Source organism: Dendropsophus ebraccatus, chromosome 2 (genome assembly GCF_027789765.1).
Source record: "Dendropsophus ebraccatus isolate aDenEbr1 chromosome 2, aDenEbr1.pat, whole genome shotgun sequence".
Classification (NCBI taxonomy): Eukaryota; Metazoa; Chordata; class Amphibia; order Anura; family Hylidae; genus Dendropsophus; species Dendropsophus ebraccatus.
The window spans coordinates 23,469,369-23,494,285 of NC_091455.1; the positions used below are offsets into that span (position 1 = coordinate 23,469,369).

The window sequence follows — 24,917 nt, forward strand, 5'->3', positions numbered from 1 at the left end:
CCATTTATCTCTGCCGGACAGTTCTGCTGTATAACCTCTTGGAGAGACGCATTGAGGCTCATCAAAGTGGAGAGGCTTTCAGGAAGTGGTGGTGGCTAAAAGCGTCAATTATATTCTATAGGACGGGAACGGAGAAACTTTCAAACTTCTAATATCGAGAGGCCTACAGTCCCTACCGCTATTATCTTCCATTTCTCTCCTGAGCAGTAGCAAATCCCATAGAAAACCTCTCCTGCTCTGAACAGTTCCTGACATGGACAGAGGTGGCAGCACAGAGCACTGTTTCAGACTGGAAAGAATACACCACTTCCCGCAGGACATACAGCAGCTGAAAAGTACTGGAAGACTGGAGATTTTTAAATAGAAGTAAATTACATATCTATATAACTTTATGACACTAGTTGACTTATAAGCAATAAAATTACCCCTTTGACATGTCAGGATGTCACATAGGTGAATACAGAATAGGTTCAGGAGCTAAATCTGCTCTATACCCGGTGGGTGCTGGCTGTATAGTACAGCTGACACATGCTGGCAGTGGCTAGAATCAGAGATGACTCAGATCCCAGCCATTAAACTACTAAAATGCTGTAGTCATTAAAGAGGTATTCCCATTTTGACAAATGTCTTATACACAGTATTCACAGGATAGGACATAACTAAGGCTGCATTCACACGTTCAGTGTTTTTCCCGGTCTGTGATTGTGGTCCGGCAGCTACCTCCGTGATCCGTGCAAAACAGTCAGTTTTTCATCCGATTTGCATCCGTTTTTTTATGGATCTGTGTTAAAGCATTTTAAATTACATTGATTACATCACATCCGTGTTTTTCACGGATGAACACGGATGTCACATCCGTGTACATCCGTGAAAAACACGGATCTCATTGACTTCTATGGGGAATCCTTTCCGTGCATCCGTTCCGAGTAATGACATGTCCTATTTTTTAACGGAACGGATCACGGATCCGTGAAATTACGGAGCATCTGAATAGCCCAATAGAAAGCAATGGGCTGTAAAATTGTCCGTGCGCACGGATCCGTGAGCACGGACAACTTCCCGGAACGTGTGAATGCAGCCTAAGAGATTGTAGGGGTCTTACTGCTCCATTCATTCTCTACGAGTCACCAAGATAGCCAAAAGCTGCATTCATCTATCTCCGGTGGCTCCATAGAGAATGAAGCGAACCTGGAGCATGCTCGAGTCCATCCGAACCCGAACTTTCGGCATTTGATTAGCGGTGGCTGCTAAACTTGGATAAAGCCCTAAGGCTATGTGGAAAACATGGATACAATCATTGGCTGTATCCATGTTTTCCAGACAACCTTAGAGCTTTATCCAAGTTCAGCAGCCCCAGCTAATCAAATACCGAACGTTCGGGTTCGGATGGACTCGAACCTGAACCCGGTTTGCTCATCTCTAGTTAGCACAAATATGCAGTCCACAGCTCCATCTGGCAGAGATGTTAGGGGTAATAATACGATCATGGTGGGCCACCGTGGTTTGACCCCCCTGAAATTCTATAGTGGATACTGGGGACAGGGCATTAATTCCCAAGATGGCATTACCATTTACCTCTTATTATACCCTGGCAGAAGCAGAATGTGATAGAATTGCATTTAAAGGGGGTTATCCAGCGCTACAAAAACATGCCCACTTTCCCCCCTCTCTTGTCTCCAGATTGGGTGGGGTTTTAAACTCAGTTCCATTGAAGTAAATGGAGCTTAACTGCAAACCACACCTGAACTGGGGACAAGAGAGGGGGAAAGTGGCCATGTGTTTGTAGTGCTGGATAACCCCTTTAAAGCCCCATACACCGCCATACAGTGATTAATTCTTCTAGCAAACATCTCTAAGTGGTCCCGTTTCCCTAGTAGGGCTGAAAAGTAAAAAGTTTATAACATTTTTTAAAGGGAATCTGTCGTCACTTTCATGCTGCTCAAACCACAAGTCATCAGGGCATTCATTTTTTATTGATAAAAAAAATACTCCAACAGGAAAAGATTAGAGATGAGCGAATGTCGAGTACGTTTGGGTCTGTCCAAACCCGAACTCTCTGCATTTGAATAGCTGTGGCTGAAGAAGTTGAAACATGGATATGCCTATGGCCTATGGCTGTATACATGGTTTCCCGGACTCCCTGGGTCTCCATCCAACTTCTTCAGCCACCGGTATTCAAATGCTAAGAGTTCGGGTTTGGACAGACCCGAGCACTTAAGGGTCGCTCATCAAGAGATCTATTAGTCTATAGTACCAATGAATCTGTATTAGTGGAAGCACACCAAAGGGCGCTATCTGTGCCGTAATGTCAGGGTACCAGGTGGATTTTACTAGTACTAAAGGAGAACTCCTGGAGCCCGACACGGCACTGCCAGTATTAGAATGGAATTGTCAGGTTGCTGCCTCCACCTGTCCAGATTCTCAATCTCAAATGGTAGGAAGATGCGGTGCAGGATTTGCTTTGGCTGGAAGAGGAAAAAGATGGAATTTCATAGTGCGATAGAAGATGGATCCTAAAATCTTCAGGAATACACGTATGGGGAGTCATTTATCAAACTGGTGTAAAGTGAAACTGGCTCAGTTGCCCCTAGCAACCAATCAGATTCCAAAGAGAATCTGATTTTCAAAGAGTCTGTGAGGAATGAAAGGTGGAATCTGATTGGTTGCTAGGGGCAACTGAGCTAGTTTCACTTTACACCATGTTTTATAAATCTCCCCCATGGGCTTTAGGTGGGTTAATGTTTTGGTAAAATTAGGAACAAAACGCATTTTGAGGGTTAACCCCCTCCTACTCAGGTACATGAAAGAATAAGAATACCCAAAATTTACCAATGTGAAGATAGCCGGATACCACTATATATTATTCAGCTTCATGGTGGTTGTATAAAAAAAACCACCGTCGCCCCCTCCATCATCAGACCCGCGCAGAGTCCGTCCCCAGCCAGGCAGAATATTTCCACCCCCTTCCTATATGCAGTGGAGATCTGAGTGCGACGTAGCAGCACGCTGCCAAGAATCCTTAACATTTTTATAACTAAAATGCTAATAGCGGACTTCATTATACGGCAGGGAACGGCGGAATGATCTATAGAGTAGAGCCGTGAATAATCTCACGATACATGTAGCCTATAGACAGACGTACGCCTATACCCCCCCTCCCCCCGCCAGCCGCATAATATTAAGCTTTTCTGTCCATTCCAGTCATTTAGCATTCGGCATAAATATAAAAATAGCCTTTCCCGCGTCCAGATAATGTCCAATATATCATGGGTTGTAAATGAGCGCCGGGCTTTGATTTAATAAATGGAGGCGATCAAACAATGGGTGCACCTCAAAAAACCAATTAGTAGGCTGATTCCTATTACAGATGAGTCGGGTTGTGTGCCGTAACCTATTTCCAGGCCTCTTCTCTGCTTTATGCTGCCACCTAAGGGTATCGTAGAAATTGATTCCAGCGCTCATTAAGATACGTTACGGCTGCTTTGTTGCCTTGAGAGCAATTATAATTTGTGTAGATATCATCTTATACCTTCAGCTATAGGCACCACCGCTTCTTCATTATACAATTATTTACAATAAAACAGGATCCGGATGCTTCCGCCCCTCCCCCACCCGTTGGCCCAGTTGTTAATGGAGACTTTATGGAATCCTGGTAAAAACTTAATCTCTTCCGGTAATTACCGAATGGCTATTGCCGCAATCAACTTCTCTTGTTTAAGGTCATTGCCGCGAATCTCAGAGTTTATTCCTCTCTCTCTTTTTTTTTTTCCCAGTTCGTGATTTTTTTAAAATTCAAGATTTTCGCTCTTAATCCTTCGTCTAGGTCAAGAAAAGTGAGAAAGTTTTACAGTAGTAATTAACCGGAGAGGAAAATGAGGTTATCAAGTTCTCCACCTGTTTAAAGCCCGGTGAGAAAGGTGATTGAACCGGGGAAATTCGCAGCGCGGAGACAGGATAAGGAGACTCCAGAGGATTTCGGGCAGATTTCCCCCGATGCTTGCTTGAGATTACTAACTTTCAACCCAAAAGATTTCTTTTTGCTGCTTGTTAAGGGGGTACTCCAGCAAAAATCTTTTTTTTTCAAATCCACTGGTGTCAGAAAGTTATACAGATTTGTAATTTACTTCTTTTTTAAAAAAAAAAAATCCAGTTTTCCAGTAATTATCAGCCGCTGTATGTCCTGCATGAAGTGGTGTATTCTTTCCAGTCTGACACAGTGCTCTCTGCTGCCACCTCTGTCCATGTCAGGAACTGTCCAGAGCAGCAGCAAATCCTCATAGAAAACCTCTCCTGCTCTGGACAGTTCCTGACATGGACAGAGGTGGCAGCAGAGAGCACTGTGTCAGACTGTAAAGGATACATCACTTAATGCAGGATATACAGCAACTGATAAGTATGGGAAGACTAGAAAACAAAAAATAACTGAAGGCTTTATAGATGATATTGCAACATTTTTCTATCACTCAAAAAAAAACAGGTTTGTTTGCAAAGAAGTTTGATTGAAAATTGTCTATCATTTTGTGTATACAGCTCTGAAGCCTGAGTAACTCCTAGGCTCCAGGACTCTGCAACTACCGCTATACCAACTAAAATTATCCCATGTCTATGCAGGCCTAGTTAGTTAACTTGCTCCACAGTGCCACCTACAGGGGGGGTAACTTTCCCTACAATCAATAACTGGCCCTTAAAGGGGTAATCTGGAGGGGGGGAAAAGTTTTTAAACCAGCTGGTATCAGAAAGTTATATAGATTTGTAAATAACTTCTATTAAAACTACTTAAAGTACTTATCAGCTGCTGTATGTCCTGCAGGAAGTGGTGTATTCTTTCCAGGCTGACACACTGCTCTCTTTCATGTCAGGAACTGTCTAGAGCAAGAGAGGTTTTCTATAGGGACTTGAGATTCTCAAATAGAAGTAATTTACAAATCTAGATAACCTTCTGGTACCAGTTGATTTAAAAACACTTTTTTTCTCCGGAGTACCCTTTTAAGGAGCCTTAAAATATGATCAGGGATTATATGTTAAGCCAGACTCTTCTTCCTAAGGGGGAGTTACCCATCTGTAGGCCGCTGTTTCAGGGATCTTGGGTTCAGTTTGGTGCACCACTACCCTCGTCATGCGCTGCCTCTCACCTTGCAGCCAACATCCTAACGAGAGGTAACCCTCCCTTTTAGAGGAGATTCTGGTTTGGCATATAATCCCTAATCATGTTTTAAGGCTCTGACTAAATTTATGCTGTCCTATCTGAGGGTAGAACAAGATAGTGACAGAAACTGAACAGAATGATGTATCACTTACATTGCTCTGAGCAGCTGATTCAGAGATATCCTCCTAAATAACAAGCATGTGCTCTGTGGTCCTGAATATTCATGAGCACCAGCACACAGTCACTGATTAGCAGTTGTCTATCTATGCTGACTATAGGCAGAGCGTTGTCAATTAGCAGTCGGAGGGAGTAGTGTGGCACAAAGCCTGTTCTGCATATCAGGAGAACGGCTTCATAGAATGATGTGATACACTGTGCTGCTCAGCATTTCTGTCACTAGTTTATGCTGCCTTCATTTAACCCCTAGACGACCCTGGACGTACAGGTACGTTCAGGGCTGCCTACGGGCATCCAGAGCGGGGCCCTTCCCTGGTGTCTAGTGGGGTGAATTGCTCCACCCTCCGGCTCAGGCCGTGGTCTAACTATACAGCATAGATCTTAATGAGAGATCAGTGTGCTTATACTAGAAGTCCCCCAGGGGGAATAACCCTAACCCCAGGGGGAATAACCCTAACCCCAGGGGGGAATAACCCTAACCCCAGGGGGGAATAACCCTAACCACTGGGGGATAACCCTAACCCCCGGGGGGAATAACCCTAACCCCAGGGGGAATAACCCTAACCCCAGGGGGGAATAACCCTAACCCCAGGGGGGAATAACCCTAACCACTGGGGGATAACCCTAACCCCCGGGGGGAATAACCCTAACCCCAAACCCCAGGGGGGAATAACCCTAACCCCAGGGGGGAATAACCCTAACCCCAGGGGGAATAACCCTAACCCCAGGGGGGAATAACCCTAACCCCGGGGGGAATAACCCTAACCCCAGGGGGAATAACCCTAACCCCAGGGGGGCTTCTAGTATAAGTGTAAAAAAAAAAGTGTTATTATTAATAAAAAGCCCCCTCCCCTAATAAAAGTTTGAATCACCCCCCTTTTCCCAGGTTTTAAATAAAAGTAAATAAATAAATAAATAAACATATTTGGTATCGCCGTGCGCGTAATCGCCCGAACTATTAATTGATCACATTCCTGATCTCACACGGTAAACGGCGTCAGCGCAAAAAAATCTCAAAGTGCAAAATTGCACATTTTTGGTCGCATCAAATCCAGAAAAATTGTAATAAAAAGCGATCAAAAAGTCGTATATGCGCAATCAAGGTACCGATAGAAAGAACACATCATGGCGCAAAAAATGACACCTGAATACAGCCCCATAGACCAAAGGATTAAAGCGCTATAAGCCTGGGAATGGAGCGATTATAAGGAACATATATTTGTTAACAATGGTTTGAATTTTTTACAGGCCATCAGATAATATAAAGTTATACATGTTACATATCGTTGCAATCGTAACAACTTGAGGGACATATATAATAAGTCAGTTTTACCCCAGGGCAAACTGCGTAAAAAATACCCTCCAAATAAAAAAAAATGCGTTTGTTTTTTTTTTTTTGTTTTTTTTTCAATTCCACCACACATTGAATTTTTTTTCTGGTTTTGCAGTGTACTTTATGGAAAAATTCAGCCTGTCATTGCAGAGAAGAATTAGTGGCGCGAAAAATAAGAGCTCATGTGGGTTTCTAGGTGAAAAAATGCAACTGCTATGGCCTTTTAAGCGTAAGGAGGGAAAAAACGAAAACGAAAAAATTGAAATTGGCCCGGTCCTTTAAGGGTTAAGGTAGCATAAACCTAGTGAGAGATTCCCTTTAAGGATCAGACATTTCTTGTTAAGTACACTACCTCCAATAGGGGGCTTTGTAGAGCAAAGTAGTTCTTTTCCATATCCTTCTACTTTGCTTAGTTTTTCCCATGGAAGATTGCATTGCCCGATAGACTCCATAGGACAGTTTGGTGGTCTCCTCCCCTAGCCCCACATTCTTACGGTTAGGCTGTGACCTAGGTTCAACTGGTAGTCTGTAACCATGGAGACACATAGGTTTTCATCGCAGCTGTATACTAAATTGATACCTATAACAACCAATCAGAACGCACAGATTTCTGGTGGTATTTTCCCCAAAATAATATGCCTTGGTCTATTAGCCAAAGACTCATTCAGCCAATGCTTTCTCTCCATTCGATATGGCCTAGTCGGTTTTCTTTCTGCAAACTTTAGAAAAATAATTGGTGATTATTCTACGACAGTCTACAGGTTGGTGAATTGGGCACCTTGCGGGCAAGTACGTTGGCGCATTGATTTTCTCATCTCTGATTGTAATGGATAAAAAAGGAAAAAAAAAACAGAATAGAAAATGATAGGAAACTAAAATATCTATAATTTCTATTTCCATCCGAATCCAGAAAGAAAGAAAACTGTGAGCATAACCGAGCGCACATCGGTGTAAGCCCCCGAAGCCTCCGGCCCGGTGGGTTGCTCAGATCTGACCTTATTATATTGCAGTACTTCCCGCGTCTGCTGAGATTCGCAGCGCTAAAGCCTCGCAGCTTGTTCCGCTATATAATTCTCAATTAATTTATAGTTAAGCATAAAGTGGCGGCGCGGTGAACGTTTATCATCTGCTCTGTGACCGCATTGCTGTAACCCGGCATTACTGGCGTATTTTATATATTTTATGTACTCTTTGACTCTGGAGGGATATTTTTCTTATTGTTGCTAAATGGGAATCTGCCGGCTACAGTATAGGAGGAAATGGTTTGTTAACTACTGAAACCAGCAAAGCATGGACGGCGCTTCCCTGTGACGGTTTTGCCGGATTCATGTTAAACTGGATTGTGGATTCCTGTCACATTTATCACGAGTTACGCTGCTTAATGTGCGGCTGCCACAATGACTTTATTGTGGAGGGGGAATGCTCAGCCTCAGTCGTCGGTTGCTTTTGAAAGTGACTGAAGTGGCCATGTTGAATGATATGGGGTTAGTGGTAGTGATGAGCAAACCGAATGTTCGGGTTTGCCCTAACCCAAACACTGAACAGTAAACTCCTGCTGCCTTGAGAAGTGGGATGCAGCCCTAGGGAGTCCTGGAAAACATGAGTTCAGTCATAGCCATAGGACTCCCTAGGGCTGCATCCAACTTCTCCAGGTTCAGACGAACCCGAACATTCAGCACATTTGCCCATAACTATTTTTTTTGTGTTTTCTTTCTTTTGTTTTACAGCACCCAGCCTGTAAAGCCGAGTGCAGAACCTCTATGGGAACCTCCTAGGGCAACCAGTTCCATTTACCATAGCAACCAATCACAGCTCACCTTTTATTTCTCACATTGCGCTGGTAAAATGAAAGTTGAGCTGTGATTTGTTGCTATGGGCAACACAAAGAATCTATTATATGGGTGCCTTCACACCTACCGGATCCGATTTCACTCTGCGGATTCGTAGCGAGACCAGCTGCGGATCCAGTGCCTACGAGAGCACATACTCGCAGTGAGATTGACATCCCGCTGTGAGTATGTGAGTTAACCCCCCGCCGCCGAGAGCATACCTTACCTGCTCGGCGACGTGGCTGCATGTGAGGCTCCCGGCTTCGGTCCCGCTCAGCCAATCAGTGCTGCCGTGCACTGATTGGTAAATGTCCCCCCATGTGTTTTGCCATGGTATTGGGGTGCTCCCCCCCAAAAAAAAAAAAAAAAACATGTACGTGTAAAAAAAGGAACCACTTATTTTAGTTTGCTCCATTGATTTCTACCAAAATAAGTGCTCATTGCTTCTTGTATCGGCGTGGTTCTAGCCGTACGTGACTTAAGGAAGGATCCATTCCCTTATAGGCTTTTTCTTATGCAAAGATATAGAGATAGGAGATATTGAAGAGAAGAATTGAGTTTCTCCAGTGAACGACCCCTCACTATAGCTGGGATACAGTATGCTCTGAAATTTCCTGGTTAATATTCCTATTAGTGCATCTTAGGTACGTCATATCGTATACTGCGCAAAAAAAGAGGAAATTAACCAGTGGCAACATTGCTGATACAGAAAAAAGGGGAACATTAAGCTCTCTTAAGACAACAAATAGGATGGCCAAAAGACCACCAGCATGACTGTCCACACTAAGACACCCAGCAGCTCCTTTCTTTCTGGTCATTTGATGACTTTAGATACTAGGATCTGAACTGGGATACTAAGATTCGATTTCACAGCAGACTGTAAAATGAGATGCTTTTCTAATGTGGACTGACATCTAGTGGCCAGTATGGAAACTGCAATATGTTATGATCCATTTTTATGTGTATAGTTTAGATAAAAACTATGTACAAAAATAACAAAAAAAACTTTTTTTTACTTTAGTGTTTGTTTCTAATAACAAACTAACATGACATACATGTCATTGAATGATATTAGTTAAAAAAAACAAAAACTAATGTGATCCTGGTATCAGTCGGTACCAGACTCTTTCTAGGGAGATCTATAGGAAGCCAGATGGCATATAGTCATCACAAATGGGGTTGTCTCATATCAGACCCTCCTCTATGTGCCAGAACATCTATATATTATGTGATCTGCAATGCTATGGCTGCAGGGAAATTCTCAAGTAGAAGCTGCTCCCCCCAGCAATAACAACTGAACATCAGGCAATGAAGGCCGAGCTGCCACCATCAGTTAAAGGGAACCTGTCAGCAGCTTTATCGTAGTGAACCGCTGGCAGTCCTATGTATACTTGTGAGTAATGTGGTTTTTTTTCTTCTGTTTATCTACACAGATGGAGCGAGGACCTTATACTCACCTTTCCGACTGAATTTTCTTCAAATCCTTATCCAAACCGTTATCCAGTTTTTATCTCAACCACCTTTGGGTCCGTGTGAAGCTAATGTGGGACAAAATTTGTAGGAATCTAGGGGAGGTCGCTCTAAGAAGAGTAGTCATATAAGGTAATTTGGCAGTCTTTGAATCTGGCAGAGCCCGTGCGCTCAGGAGAGTGATGAATTCACCATGAAGAGTGTGGCACTGCTGTGACTGCTTTAGACACCTCGTTTATGACAAACTCCATTTTGTGAGCATTTTTTCTTCCCCCCTTTTCCTACTAGTCCTGCAGTATACCTCTTTGACATTTGTAGGAGGTATGGGCGATGTAAGGTGCTGTTACCTTTCCCAAGATGGCGCCCGATGTATCACACGGACATTCTGCACATGCGCGCGCTGGAAGGTGTTGTTACCTCTCCTAAGATGGCGCCCGCTGTATTACATGGATTATTTGCGCATGCGCATAATTTATCACGTGATCGCTACCGGACTGTGAGCAGATGACAGGTCACATGACATGCCTACATCCGGATATGCGCAGATGCTCTGTTTACAAGCGATATGCGGCATGCCTTCAACACAGTGGGATTGGCTGAACGGACGGAGGGTGAGTCAGGTCCGACCTCCATCTTAACCATTGATTAGAAGGAAGAATATGTTTTAGTGATTATATATGGATTCGGGGAGGAATTTCATATGCACTTGTTATGCACTGAAATGTATATACACTATGTAATAAGTATGATATATGATCATTGTATATTTTGGCACTGATGAGTAGATTAACACTTCTATACCTATGTTTACATTATGATGTCACTAATTGAGATACACACCTTGGGGGTGTTCCCCCTCATATAAATATCACCATGATACCACTTTGTACTTGCTTGAGAAAGACTCATGTTAGAGTCGAAACGTCGCTATTTGTGATTGGGTGAATAAATCTTCACTATACACTACTGGAGTGCCGTCCTCGTGCTCTATTTTGGTTTTTTTTTTAGATGTTGCAGATTCCTCTAGAAGCTCCCAGACAGACAGTCCTTACTAACATAAATAGTTGTACAGTTTCTGAGTGGTGTTTTCAGATTTTAAACTATTCTGCTTGTAAATGATGAATCTTGAGTCATTGGAGCCAAGTAGTCATCCCTCTGCATTCACCTCCACCTGCTGCAAGCACACCTCCTGTTGATTGATGGCCCTCCCTGCTGTGACATCAGCTGTCAATCAGGTAGGAGGCGTGTTTGCAGCGGGTGGAGAGATGAATGCAGAAACAAGACTTCCGGAGTCAGAGCTGCTGTGTTGCAGCTACATCTTAGGGCTGCCTTGGATAGTAGCATTCCTACAATGATATATTGGTTTAGTTTCTGTTTAAGAGTTTAGACAAACAGGTCTGTGTCTGATACAAGCACCTAAAAGCATTTAGAACAGGGATGGAGAACCTCCGACCCTTCAGCTGTTGCAAAACTACAATTCCCATCATGCCTGGACAGCCGAAGCTTTCGCTTCGGCTGTCCAGGCATGATGGGAATTATAGTTTTGCAACAGCTGGAGGGCCGAAGGTTCCCCATCTCTGGTCTAGAAGCATCTAGAAAGCTAGCGCTTATTTACATGGCCCAATGATTGTGTAGCCAGGGGCCATTTGTGGATACCTTCACTTTCATCATTGTTGACTGCATGTCCAATGTTTATAATGGAAAATGTGTGGCCATTCATCAATGATCTTAAGCAGTATCGAGTGGACCTGTCAAACTGTTCAGGTTCAGCAACGTTCTCCGAGCCTGAACGTTCGGCATTTGATTAGCTGCAGAAGTTAGATGCTGCCCTAAGGCTGCCAGGAAAACATGGATACATCCTATAGCTGTATCCATGTTTTCTAGGCCTCCCTAAGATTGCATCCAACATCTCCAAATGCCTGGAATTAAAAGGGTTATCCAGTGTAACAAAAACATGGCCACTTTCTTTCTGAGACAACACAACTCCAGTCTCCAGTTCAGGTGCAGTTTGCAATTAAGCTCCATTCACTTCAATGGAACTAAGCAGCAAAAACCAGCCCAAGCTGGAGACAAGAGTGAAGCTGTCTCTGGAAGAAAGTGGCCATGTTTTTGTAGCGCTGGATAACCCCTTTAAATGCCGGATGTTCAGCATCAGAGAATGCTGCCGAACCCAAACAGTTTGACAGGTCCGCTCAACACTATTCTTGTTGGCCTGTTTGGCCAATAAACACCCTTTTGTAAAGGTCCTTATAGGGGGAATCTGACTATTGGAGAGGAATAAAGTCCTCCATCTAGAAATAAAACCATATATCATTACTACTACCAATGCAGCCATAAGATGTTGCAGGTTTTATACTATGGACACGCTGTCTAGTTATCTGCCAGATCTAGTGGGTAAAATCTGTATTTGTCCTTACGCAATTTTAAAAAATTTCAGACAACTGTTTTTAAGATAAAAAAAATTAATAAAAAATAATTAAATGAAAAAACAATCATTTCGGAATAAAAAAAAAAAAAAGTAAAGATCTGGACTGAGCATTTGCACAATGGACTTTACTTTGTTCTTCCTCCTTGTTCTCTTGGCAAAATGGTAAGACGAACACATGGAGGTCCCTGAAGAGAAGAAATGTTCCATCCCGCAGAACGCGAGTGCGTCTGACACATGGTTCCCCGTGGGAGCGCCGAGCACGTAATAGCACAGATGATTTACAAAATGATTTTCTAACAGGTGCCAGCTGTGAAGCTTTTCCCGAGTTTAGATTTTCTTTCCAACCCGTGAGAGTGAATCGCATCGGAACCGGCATCACTCTCCTCATGGACTACGGACACCTTGCTTGGTCCCAACACTCTCACAATTAGATGCATGACCTCCAAACAAAAACTGACAGAAACTTGTCGGACTCCATAATCAATGATTGATTTAAAGGGTTATCCAGTGCTACAAAACCATGGCCACTTTTCCCCCTCTCTTGTCTCCAGTTTGGGTGGGGTTTCAAACTCAGTTCCATTGAAGTAAATGGGGCTTAACTGCAAACCCTACCTGAACTGGAGACAAGAGGGGGAAAAGTGGCCATGTTTTTGTAGCGCTGGATAACCCCTTTAAGATCCATTCAAAGACTGATCTATCAAATGAGTTGAATGGACACCGGGACAATACGGAATTTTTTAAAACTTTTTGTGAAACTGTTTTGCTGACTTGCAGAACTGTTCGGGTTCAGCAACGTTCTCTGAACACAAACGCTCTGAGCCCTAGGGCTGCCAGGAAATTATGTATACAGCCAATGGCTGTATCCGTGTTTTTCAGGACTCCCTACGACGGAATCCAAGTTCGCGCATCTCTAATTCTATAGTAAGGCTATGGAGCTCGTCCCCTGTAGCGAGAAGAGAGATTGGGAGAAAAGCGCTTAGCTGAGCTCTTCTCCCAGGTCCTTCGAGGGATTGTGGGGGTCCCAGCACCAAGACTCTGACTGATCCAAACTGCTGACATAGTTCTATGGCATAGAGTAGGACGTTCCAATCAACCAATCTTCTTTAAAGCAACAAGGTGAAGTACAGTAAATGGCATGTGGGTCTTGGTCAAGGCTTGGCGTGATCACATGATGGGGCGGCCTAGATGCCACAATCACCACTGATCACATCATCAAGGTAGCTGAACAGGATCATCCAATAGATTTCTAGAAACCAGTACACATTAGGATCATGGGTCTGAACAATATTTACAGATGACTTGGAAATTCTCTTACAGAAAGCCACTGCAATACCAGAACCATGGCAAAACCATATATTTAAACGGGTACTGGTCAACTGGTGTCAGACAGTTATATATATAGATTTGTAAATTACTTCTACTTAAAATAGTCCATTCTTCCAGTACTTATCAGCTGCTGTATGTCCTGTTTGAAGTGATGTATTCTTTTACTCTGCTGCCACCTCTGTCCATATCAGGAACTGTCCAGAGCAGGAGAGGCTTTCTATGGGGATTTGCTACTGTTCTGGACAGTTCCTGACATGGACAGAGGTGGCAGTAGAGAGCACTGTGTCAGACTGGAAAGAATACACCTTCCTGCAGGACCTACAGCAGCTGATAAGTACTGGAAAACTTGAGATTTTTAAATAGAAGTAAATTAGAAATCTGTATAACTTTCTGACACCAGTTGATTTGAAAAAAAAAAGGCACAGGAGTACCTCTTTAACTTACGTTTCTGTTGCCATTTGGCTCAATAGCGGTCGTGGTTCACATTCCTGTGAAAATGGTTCCATTATCTTGCAGCAAAACTGGGTGTGCTACATACTATGACCTTCTCTTACCGTAGAATAATATATTTAGTGGTCAGGACATGAGGTTAAAATTACAGCATGGGATGGGCCTTTGACTACATCACAGTAACACTTGTGGGCAGACACCTAAAGGGGGTTATCCAGGATTAGAGAAACAGCACCACTCTTTTCTGTAGGATGTGTATGGTACTGCAACTCTGTTCTACTGATGGGAAAGGAGCCAAGATGTAATACCTCACAGAACCTTAGGACAGCAGTGGCGCTATATATTTTTTTAATAATGAATAACCCTTTTATAGGGTGTTGTCCTGGATGACAGACTGGGTTATCCTCTCTTCCTGATGCAGAACAGCTCGGAATAATAAATCTCTAGACCAGGTTTATGAAAAACATTTATTACACAGAAAAACCGCACTCTATATAACATTAAATACAAATCATCAGCGCCCCGGCTTAGTTCCTCATGGCTAACATGGCGTTAATATCCCAGATCAGATTCCGTAACTGGTCCATAATCTGTTTCAGTTGTTGATTTTTCTGTTTTAACTTCTGCAGGGGAAAAATAATAAAAAGCGGCAAAAGTATAATAACAATAAGAAAAGGATGACCCTAACGTAACAAGATTCACCTAAAAGACATATAGAACGACTGTCATGATAGAAGTCAGGGGAGTCGATTTATCAAGCCTTGTGCAGAGAAGCAGGGCAAACAGCCAAGCTATAGAGCACGGATGGGGAGCCTGCAGCCATACAGTTATTGCAAAATTACAATTTCCATCATGCTTGGAAAGCCAATGCCAATGCTTTGGCTGCCCAGCCATGATTGGAATTGCAGTTTTGCAAAAGCTTAAGAGCCAAAGGTTCCCCCATCCCTGCTCTATAGCTTGGCTGTTTGCCCTTCTTCCTCCTACATACTGCTTGAATGAGTGCAGAAGCTACTGTAATCAAAGGACTTATTATGTGTAATGAATTTAGGTGTATTTTCGCCGGTTTGATCAGCTCAGTGCCAGAAGCTGCTGATGGGAATCTGGAACCCTGATCCCAGTTATTAGAAAGTGGTTTATTACATTCTTGTGCTTTAGTGTTTTTATTTTTTATTTTTTAGTCCCTTTAAGGAGACGTCACAATGTGATCATCTGACCACTTACATAATACTTTTGTACACTCAGTATAACAAAGTAGTATTGACAGGCAACCTATTAAAGAGAATGTGTCACCTAAATTTTCTTTTACTTATTAGAGTCAGATACTAAAACTTGTTCTTTTATTCTCCTCTGTTTCTATGTTCTGACTGTAATTTTTTTTTAATGTTATTATTTGAACATTGTTATGGGGGCTGCCATATTGCCTGAGCTGTTCTTAACAGCATTTATTGACATGCTTTACAGCAAGCCTCATGGACAAAGATGACAATAGATAAGAGTTTGTCTCTTTGAGATGAATGTAAAACATCATTGAGCATCCTCTGTGACCCGCGAAGAGGTCATTCCACAGGGAGCCGCTATTGTCTCCTCTATCTACTGGTGTCACATGACGCTGCAATGCTGTACAGATCACTTTACAAAAGCCTCCTCTTATCCCCACAGACACAACAGGAAGTCTCAGCTTATTTTTAGCCCCAGTGGTAAGAATGAAAACAGCAAGATATCAGGATTATTTTATAATATAGATAGACAATGGAAAATAAAAAATGTGGTCACCAAAAATGTTTAAAAAATATGTTAAACATAAAAACATTTAAACAATAAGTCATTTTCTGACAACACTGCCCCTTAAAGTAAACATACATATCCACCATACCCCAATGGAAACTGCTGTCTGTACCCACATAATAGTATATACCTGTTATACGCCATTTAATTTACATTGCACCAGGACCCAACGCATTACATTTTATATATAAAAGGGGAGATTTATCAAGCATGGTGTAAAGTGAAACTGGCTCAGTTGCCCCTAGCAACCAATCAGATTCCATCTTTCATTTTCCAAAACGTCTGTGAGGAATGAAAGGTGGAATCTGATTGGTTGCTAGGGGCAACTGAGACAGTTTCACTTTACACCATGTTTGATAAATCTCCCCCAAAGACTGTAATAAATAAAAATCTAATCTAATAAAAATTTGAAAGAATAAGATGATGGATGTCTAACCAGAGGTTGTTGGATAATCCATTACAATAATATATAGTTTCCATGTCCAATATTACTGGGTAGCAATAGAAAAATATTGTGTAATATAAAAAATATAACCGTCTATTAATTGTGACTCTGGCAGGAGATATCAGGCAGGCAGCTATGGCAGGGGCCCAGATGCCATGGCAACAACAGCTGGCAGCTAGCCCTGGTGGGCCCATAGGTGGCGTTGTGACTGCCAGAACCTGATGAGCTGCCAGAATCTGATTTATTTCCAATCCTGACAGTAAAGTCAGAGTATTACACCCCATGATAGTAAAGAGAGCTGGGAACTGCTGCATAGGGGTTAAAGGAATAAAGGGGTTATCCAGGGTTACAAAAACATGGCTGCTTTCTTCTAGAAACAGCTCCTCTCCTGTCCTTAGTTTGTGTGTGATATTGCAGCTCAGTACCACTGATGTCAATGCAGCTGAACTGTAATACCACACACAACCTGAAGACAGTGGTGGCCTTGTTTAAAAAAAAACAAAAAAAAAAAAACTGTGCTTTTCCTAATTCTGGATAACCCCTTTAAATATTTCCCTGTTCCCCTAAGCTCTCAGGGTCTAAACCTGTAAGGGCATCGATCAAGAGCTTCTATCTATTTTACTGAGAGTCTTCCTAGATCTAATGGGCTCTCATCTAATGTGTGTAAGGCTAGGAACAAATAGATTTCATCTGGTTAGTTTCTCCATCATGGCTCCCGCTGCTGTGTGGTGATGTCAGTATCCAGTATTATGGTATGTGATCACTGAGGCCAATGATTGGTTGCGGCGGTCCCATGATGGTCGCTAGAATAGAAAGACCAGGACACCCACACACACTAGGACACCTTGGCATCAGAGGGGTTTTAAACATGGATAATCCCTTTAAGAATAACACCACACACTCCTCAGCTCCACATTCTATACTTTACCTTATTTACTTCCAGAATTTCCCTCCGTTCTTCGCTGGCGTACCGGAGCTGACTGGCCGGCCCGCGGTCGTCATTTTTCCAGTAGTCGTCTTCTATGTACGGAATGAGTTGCTGAAAAGAAAAGATATAAGATATGGTGTGATGTCCACCAATGTATATACATGACCTGGTGCGATGTCTACCAATGTATATACATGACCTGGTGCGATGTCCACCAATGTATATACATGACCTGGTGCGATGTCTACCAATGTATATACATGACCTGGTGCGATGTCTACCAATCTATATACATGAGCTGGTGCAATGTCCACCAATGTATATACATGACCTGGTGCGATGTCCACCAATGTATATACATGACCTGGTGCGATGTCCACCAATGTATATACATGACCTGGTGCGATGTCTACCAATGTATATACATGACCTGGTGCGATGTCCACCAATGTATATACATGACCTGGTGCGATGTCCACCAATGTATATACATGACCTGGTGCGATGTCCACCAATGTATATACATGACCTGGTGCGATGTCCACCAATGTATATACATGACCTGGTGCGATGTCCACCAATGCATATACATGAGCTGGTGCAATGTCTACCAATGTATATATATGACCTGGTGTGATGTCCACCAATGTATATACATGAGCTGGTGCAATGTCTACCAATGTATATACATGAGCTGGTGCAATGTCTACCAATGTATATACATGAGCTGGTGCAATGTCTACCAATGTATATACATGCCCTGGTGTGATGTCTACCAATGTATATACATGACCTGATGCGATGTCTACCAATGTATATACATGACCTGATGCGATGTCTATCTCCTATCTATATATCTATCTCTCTCTCTCTATCTCCTATCTATTATCTATCTATCTCTTTCTATCTATCTCTTTCTTTCTATCTATCTCTCTCTCTATCTCTATTTCCTATCTATCTCCTATCTATCTATCGAGGAGGACCCTTCCCCACCACCTGGCCTTCTGGTCTATGCCTCCTCCTCCTTTGGGGCTCGCACCTCCACAGACACGGGCTCCAGTCCAGCGCAGTTCTCGTTGCACTTGTCGTACACCAGCCTCAGCTTACGGAAGAGTATAGAGAGCTGCCGCAGGTGTTCCTGTAGCTTCCCCAGCCGGTCCTGGTAGGTTCCCATGTGATAGGTGACGCCATTCGGAAGCTGTAAGAGAAAGCATGTCTGATCACTAATGAGATCCGGTGAGACATCACACTGCCAGCGGGCGCACCACCATTCCCATCACTACCAGACATAGAAGAGAACAGCCCAGTCAGCCAATCACTGGCTACAGCATTGTCCCGCCTCCATCACTGATTGGCTTAGCAGGTTGTCACAGTCTCATTTGTCAGAAAGACTAGAAAGAATACACCACTTCCTGCAGGACATACAGCAGCTGATAAGGACTGGAAGACTTGAGATTTTTTTTTAAATAGAAGTAAATTACAAATCTATATAAATTTCCGGCACCAACTGATTTGAAATCATTACCCCTTTAAGTAAACAAAAACACATAAGTAAACCTACATCCTGGGTATCGGCCGCCATCGCACTAAATAAAATTATTGCCGCCATTCCTAGCATACTCATAGGAACGCTGCAGTAATATTTTTAATACAGGTTGAAAAATAAAAAAAAATAAGCGGGATGAGTAAGTGAAAAGATGGTCACCGAGTTTACAGGCAAGGAAGGGGTTACAGGCAAGGAAGGGGTTACAGGCAAGGAAGGGGTTAATGGTGGCCCCAAAATCTACAGAAACTGCAGCTCAGGATTCATAGACAGCAAGGAGAGGTAGGAGGAGTGCAAGTCCTCCAGCTGTTACAGAACTACAACTCCCATCATGCCTTGCCAGCCAACCCTATAGCCGTGACCGTCTAGGCATGCTGGGAGTTGTAGTTCTGCAGCAGCTATAGATCCCGGGGGCCGCACGGGACCGGTTAGACGATAGATCCGGGCACCTGCATGTTGCGGAGCAGCTGGAAGATCTCCATGGTCCTGAACACGATGTCCTGCACGGTCTCCTGCCCGATCCGGCACAGGGACGCCGTGTTCACCTCCCGGGTGGCGGCCGCGGCGGCTGCTGCAGGGGGCGGAGGACCGGGGAACCCACCGGCGGCTGCGGCAGCTCCGGGCATCCCTGCTCCGGATAACGGCGGCGTGGACATGGTGATTACACTAGCGATCAGCAGCACTACCGGTACCGGATACAACCGCAGCTACGGAACCGCTCAGTGACCTTCCCAATATGGCGGCCTTCTATGACTTGTCTTATTGTTTTGCCACCTCCAAGATGGCGACCATTGCGCGAATCAGTCACATGACGGCGCCTCTGACAGCCACAATATGGCGCCGCCTGAAACCGGAAGTAAGGAGTGTAAAATAGCAACTGGACGTAAATTAATTTAAAGAGTTTTTTTATTATTATTATTTATTATTATAATTGATGGTCTGCTTATACCTCTTATAGCATCTCTGTCTTTTTCAATACACTTTAATAAAGTTTTATTTTTCTTAAAGCAATATGATTTTTTTTTTGAATGTTTAGAAATGATACAGATAGATTGTGGTCATGTGATATTGTATCCCAGCCAAGCGGAGGCTCACATCACTTTTTGCTCTCTGTTTGACTTTAGTTCTCCTTCAGTCTTTGGCGATTGCAAAACTTCAACCCTCATCATTCCCCGAACGCTGAGGGTCAGATAACGTCCTAACGCATACCTCCCAACTTTTGCAAAGAGCAAAGAGGGACATGTGCGCCGCGGTCCCCATAGCGACCCTCCATAGCCACACCCCCATAGTAACCCTCCATAGCCACGCCCCCATAGTAACCCTCCATAGCCACGCCCCTACAGTCACCACATGCTGCTGACTGAATAGTGCCCTATACAGTATCCAATCCCCCCAAAAATGCCCTATATAGTATCCAATGCCCCATATAGTGCCCCACATAGTAGCCAATTCCCCCATATATGCCCCACATAGTATCCAATCCCGCACATAGTGCCCCACATAGTAGCCAATCCCCATATAGTGCCCCACATAGTAGCCAATCCCCATATAGTGCCCCACATAGTAGCCAATCCCCATATAGTGCCCCACATAGTAGCCAATGCCTCATATAGTGCCCCACATAGTAGCCAATCCCCCCATATAGTGCCCCACATAGTAGCCAATCCCCATATAGTGCCCCACATAGTAGCCAATGCCCCCATATATGCCCACATAGTAGCCAATGCCCCCATAAAGTGCCCCACATAGTAGCCAATGCCTCATATAGCGCCCCACATAGTAGCCAATCCCCCCATATAGTGCCCCACATAATAGCCAATCCCCATATAGTGCCCCACATAGTAGCCAATCCCCATATAATGCCCCACATAGTAGCCAATCCCCATATAGTGCCCCACATAGTAGCCAATCCCCATATAGTGCCCCACATAGTTGCCAATGCCCCCATATATGCCCACATAGTTGCCAATGCCCCCATAAAGTGCCCCACATAGTAGCCAATGCCTCATATAGCGCCCCACATAGTAGCCAATCCCCCCATATAGTGCCCCACATAGTAGCCAATCCCCATATAGTGCCCCACATAGTAGCCAATCCCTCCACATAGTGCCCCACATAGTAGCCAATGCCCCCATATAGTGCCCACATAGTAGCCACTGCCCCCATATAGTGCCCCACATAGTAACCAATGCCCCCAAATATGCCCCACATAGTAGCCAATGCCCCTCATAGTAGCCAATCCCCCCATATAGTGCCCCACATAGTAGCCAATTCCCCCATATAGTGCCCCACATAGTAGCCAATCCCCCCATATAGTGCCCCACATAGTAGCCAATCCCCCCATATAGAGCCCCACATAGTAGCCAATCCCCCCATATAGTGCCCCACATAGTAGCCAATCCCCATATAGTGCCCCACATAGTAGCCAATCCCCATATAGTGCCCCACATAGTAGCCAATCCCCATATAGTGCCCACATAGTAGCCAATCACATAGTGCCCCACATAGTAGACAATGTGCACATATATGCCCCCATATAGCGCCCCACATAGTTGCCAATCCCCCATATAGCGCCCCACATAGTAGCCAATGCCCCCATATAGCGCCCCACATAGTAGCCAATGCCCCCATATAGTGCCCCACATAGTAGCCAATCCCCCCATATAGTGCCCCACATAGTAGCCAATCCCCCCATATAGAGCCCCACATAGTAGCCAATCCCCCCATATAGTGCCCCACATAGTAGCCAATCCCCATATAGTGCCCCACATAGTAGCCAATCCCCATATAGTGCCCCACATAGTAGCCAATCCCCATATAGTGCCCACATAGTAGCCAATCACATAGTGCCCCACATAGTAGCCTATGCCCCCATACAGTGCCCCACATATTATCCAATCCCCATATAGTGCCCTCCATAGTAGCCAATGCCCCCATATATGCCCCACATAGTAGACAATGCGCACATATATGCCCCCATCTAGCGCCCCACATAGTTGCCAATCCCCCATATAGCGCCCCACATAGTTGCCAATCCCCCATATAGCGCCCCACATAGTTGCCAATCCCCCATATAGCGCCCCACATAGTAGCCAATCCCCCCATTAGTGTGGCCCCGCCCCAGCTAAAAAAAACCATAAATCAGTAACTCACCTGTCCACCGGTCCCAGCAGCTCCTCTCCCGGCAGAGCGCGCACTCCCGTCATCCTCCGGGGCGGGCAGCGGGGTATACAGACACTGACTGTGCCGGAAGTGATTCATGACAGAGGCTGCAGGTCACTTCCGGCACAGTCAGTGTCTGTATACCCCGCTGCCCGCCCCGGAGGATGACGGGAGTGCGCGCTCTGCCGGGAGAGGAGCTGCTGGGACCGGAGGACAGGTGAGTTACTGGTTTATGTTTTTTTTAGCTGGGGCCACGTATAATGCGGGACACGGGGGGCCGTTCCGGGACCGCGGGACAGCACCCCAAAAACGGGACTGTCCCGCGGAATCCGGGACAGTTGGGAGGTATGTCCTAACGCTATGATTTACATTAGTGTCATCTAACCTGCTGGTATGTTGCTATAGCCCACAGGGCGCTGAGGATGAAGCTTATTTTCTTACTTTCATCCTCTGCGCTGTTTCTGTGTTATTAGGAGTTTAACCCTTTGAGGACCAGGCCCAAAATGACCCAGTGGCCCACGCAAATTTTGATCTTTGCGCTTTTGTTTTTCCCTCCTCCCCTTCTAAGAGCTCTAGCACTCTCAGTTTTCTATCTACAAGCCATGTAAGTGCTTGTTTTTTACAGGAATAGTTGTACTTTGTAATGGCGTCTTTCATTTTACCATAACATGTATGATGGAATCCCAAATATATTATTTATGAAGATATAAATTGGTGAAATCGTAAGAAAGAATGCAATATGGTAACGTTTGGGGGTTCCTGTGTCTACGTAATGCACTATATGGTAAAAGCGAGATGATACCATTATTCTATAGGTCAGTCCGAACACAACCACATGCAGGTTACACAGATTCTCTAATGTTATATATTTTTTTAATGAAATCCTTTTTTTTTTTGCAATTAGTTATTAATAAAATGGGCCTATTGTGACGCTTATAACGGTTTTATTTTTTCACTACAGGGCTGTATGGGGCGTCATTTTTCCCGCCATGACCTCTAGTTTTTATTAATAACATATTTGTGAAGATCGGACGTTTTGATCACTTTTTATTACTTTTTTTTATATATAATGTAGCATCAAATCGGTAATCTGCGCACTTTTTTCCCTCTTTTCGTGTACGCTGTTCACCGTTCGCAATAACGCTTGTTATATTTTAATAAATCGGACAATTACACACGCTACGGTATATTATATGTTTATTTATTTATTTTTATATGTTTTATTTATATAATGGGAAAGGGGGGTGATTTAGACTTTTATTGGGGGAGGGGTTTTGGGGTAGTGTGTTAGTGATTTTAACTTTTTTTTTATTTATACATTTTAAGTCCCTTTGGGGGACTTGTACATTGATTACTTTCATTTAATACACTGATCATTGCTATGCCATAGGCATAGCATTGATCAGTGTTATCGGCGCTCTGCTCATTGAGCCTGCCTGTGCAGGCTGAGTGACCAGAGCGCCGATCGGACCGCACGGAGGCAGGTGAGAGACCTCCGGCGGTCCAGTTTACCGATCGAGACCCCTGCAGTCACACTGCCTATGGGAGGCCGGGACGTGACCTCTCCGGCAGGCGTGATGATGCGACCCCGCGGCTCGCAAGATAGAGCTAGAAGAGGAGGAGGAGAGCTTCAGCCACAGCGCGGATTAGATGAGTAGGATGTTTTGTTTTTTTAGGGGCAGAGCAGGGGGCATTATTAGTATATGGGGGCATTATTAGTTCATAGGGGCACCTCTGGGGGCATTATTAGTATATGGGGGCACCTCTGGGGGCATTATTAGCTCATGGTGGCACCGGACTGGAGGACTGGACTGGATGGAGAGGAAAAGGGAAAGTGACGCCTCAGATCAAAGAAGACATCACCTGTGAGTCAATGTATGATGGTTTTCTTATTTTGTAGAACATTATTTAGTAGGGGTGCCCCGAGGGAATTTTTTTTTCCCAAGGGGTGCCCCGAGGTGGAAAAGGTTGGGAAGCACTGACATAGACTGTATCCATGTTTTCCTGGACTCCCAAGAGCTGCATCCAAATTCTGTAGTTTTGCATCAAGCAGGAGAGCTGCAGGTTGGGGACCCCTTGCTTTGCATTGTAGGAGAAGGGTTAGTTAGTGTACAAGGGGATGTGAGGTTATTAAAGAAGTGAAATATACTATTCAGGCGGTCATTACGAAACCTCAACTAAGCTTTACAAACCCCTCCCCCAAGGACAGACCACACCCCCATAAAAAATGCCAGCCCATGTGGAACATTTGCTATAATGTAATAATCCGGCAGGGTGTGCTTTAACCTTAACTTTTAACAGGAGATGACAAGAATATAACTTAACAACTTGTAATGGCAGGGACCCCACTTTTTTTTAACAAGGTCATTTGGGTCTAACTGGCACAAGGACGATCTTCAATGCCAGATCCTGGAATCTCATTCTCTTCCACTCTGCATGTTTAGCAAGTTAGGCTGCTGTGTAGGAGAAACCATCCAGGTCTACTTAGCGTTTGGCTTACGTATGGGTGTGCCACCTTCACCGAGATAGTCCAAACAGCCCTCTGTGCATATTTTACCTCCATTCTATTTCCTGTTGTTCTTCACTGGTGAATACGTATGGGAAACAGGTGGGATAAGCACACAAAAAAACAGCCGCTCACAACGCTGGACAATGCAAGCAGAATGAAGAGAAGACTCCAAAACCAGAAGGATGAACCCGCTCATTCTTCTGGCGGACGGCGGAATCTGGCAAACCATAGAAAAAAGCCCATGTGACCAGTGGAGATGCGCGCATCTGCCAGTGTCCGCGAGAGGGGGCCAGCTGCGGAATCCGCGGCGGGTGATCCACTGGGATTCCATAGTGTGCAGGACAGACGGGAGTCATTGGAGGATCGGAGGTTACATGTAGGACGGT

The 24,917-nt window shown here is 44.2% G+C and overlaps 1 protein-coding gene across 1 annotated transcript; it reads right to left on the minus strand.

Moving 5' to 3' along the window:
• Positions 1-14,612: 14,612 nt before the first annotated feature.
• MED30 (mediator complex subunit 30) lies at positions 14,613-19,624 on the minus strand. Its single transcript, XM_069959847.1, has 4 exons — positions 19,310-19,624; positions 18,357-18,515; positions 17,318-17,428; positions 14,613-14,782 (listed from the first exon to the last, which is right to left on the minus strand). The coding sequence occupies exons 1-4, from the start codon at positions 19,514-19,516 to the stop codon at positions 14,687-14,689; spliced, it is 573 nt and encodes a 190-aa protein (XP_069815948.1). The 5' UTR covers positions 19,517-19,624; the 3' UTR covers positions 14,613-14,686.
• Between the last annotated feature and the right edge of the window lie 5,293 nt (positions 19,625-24,917).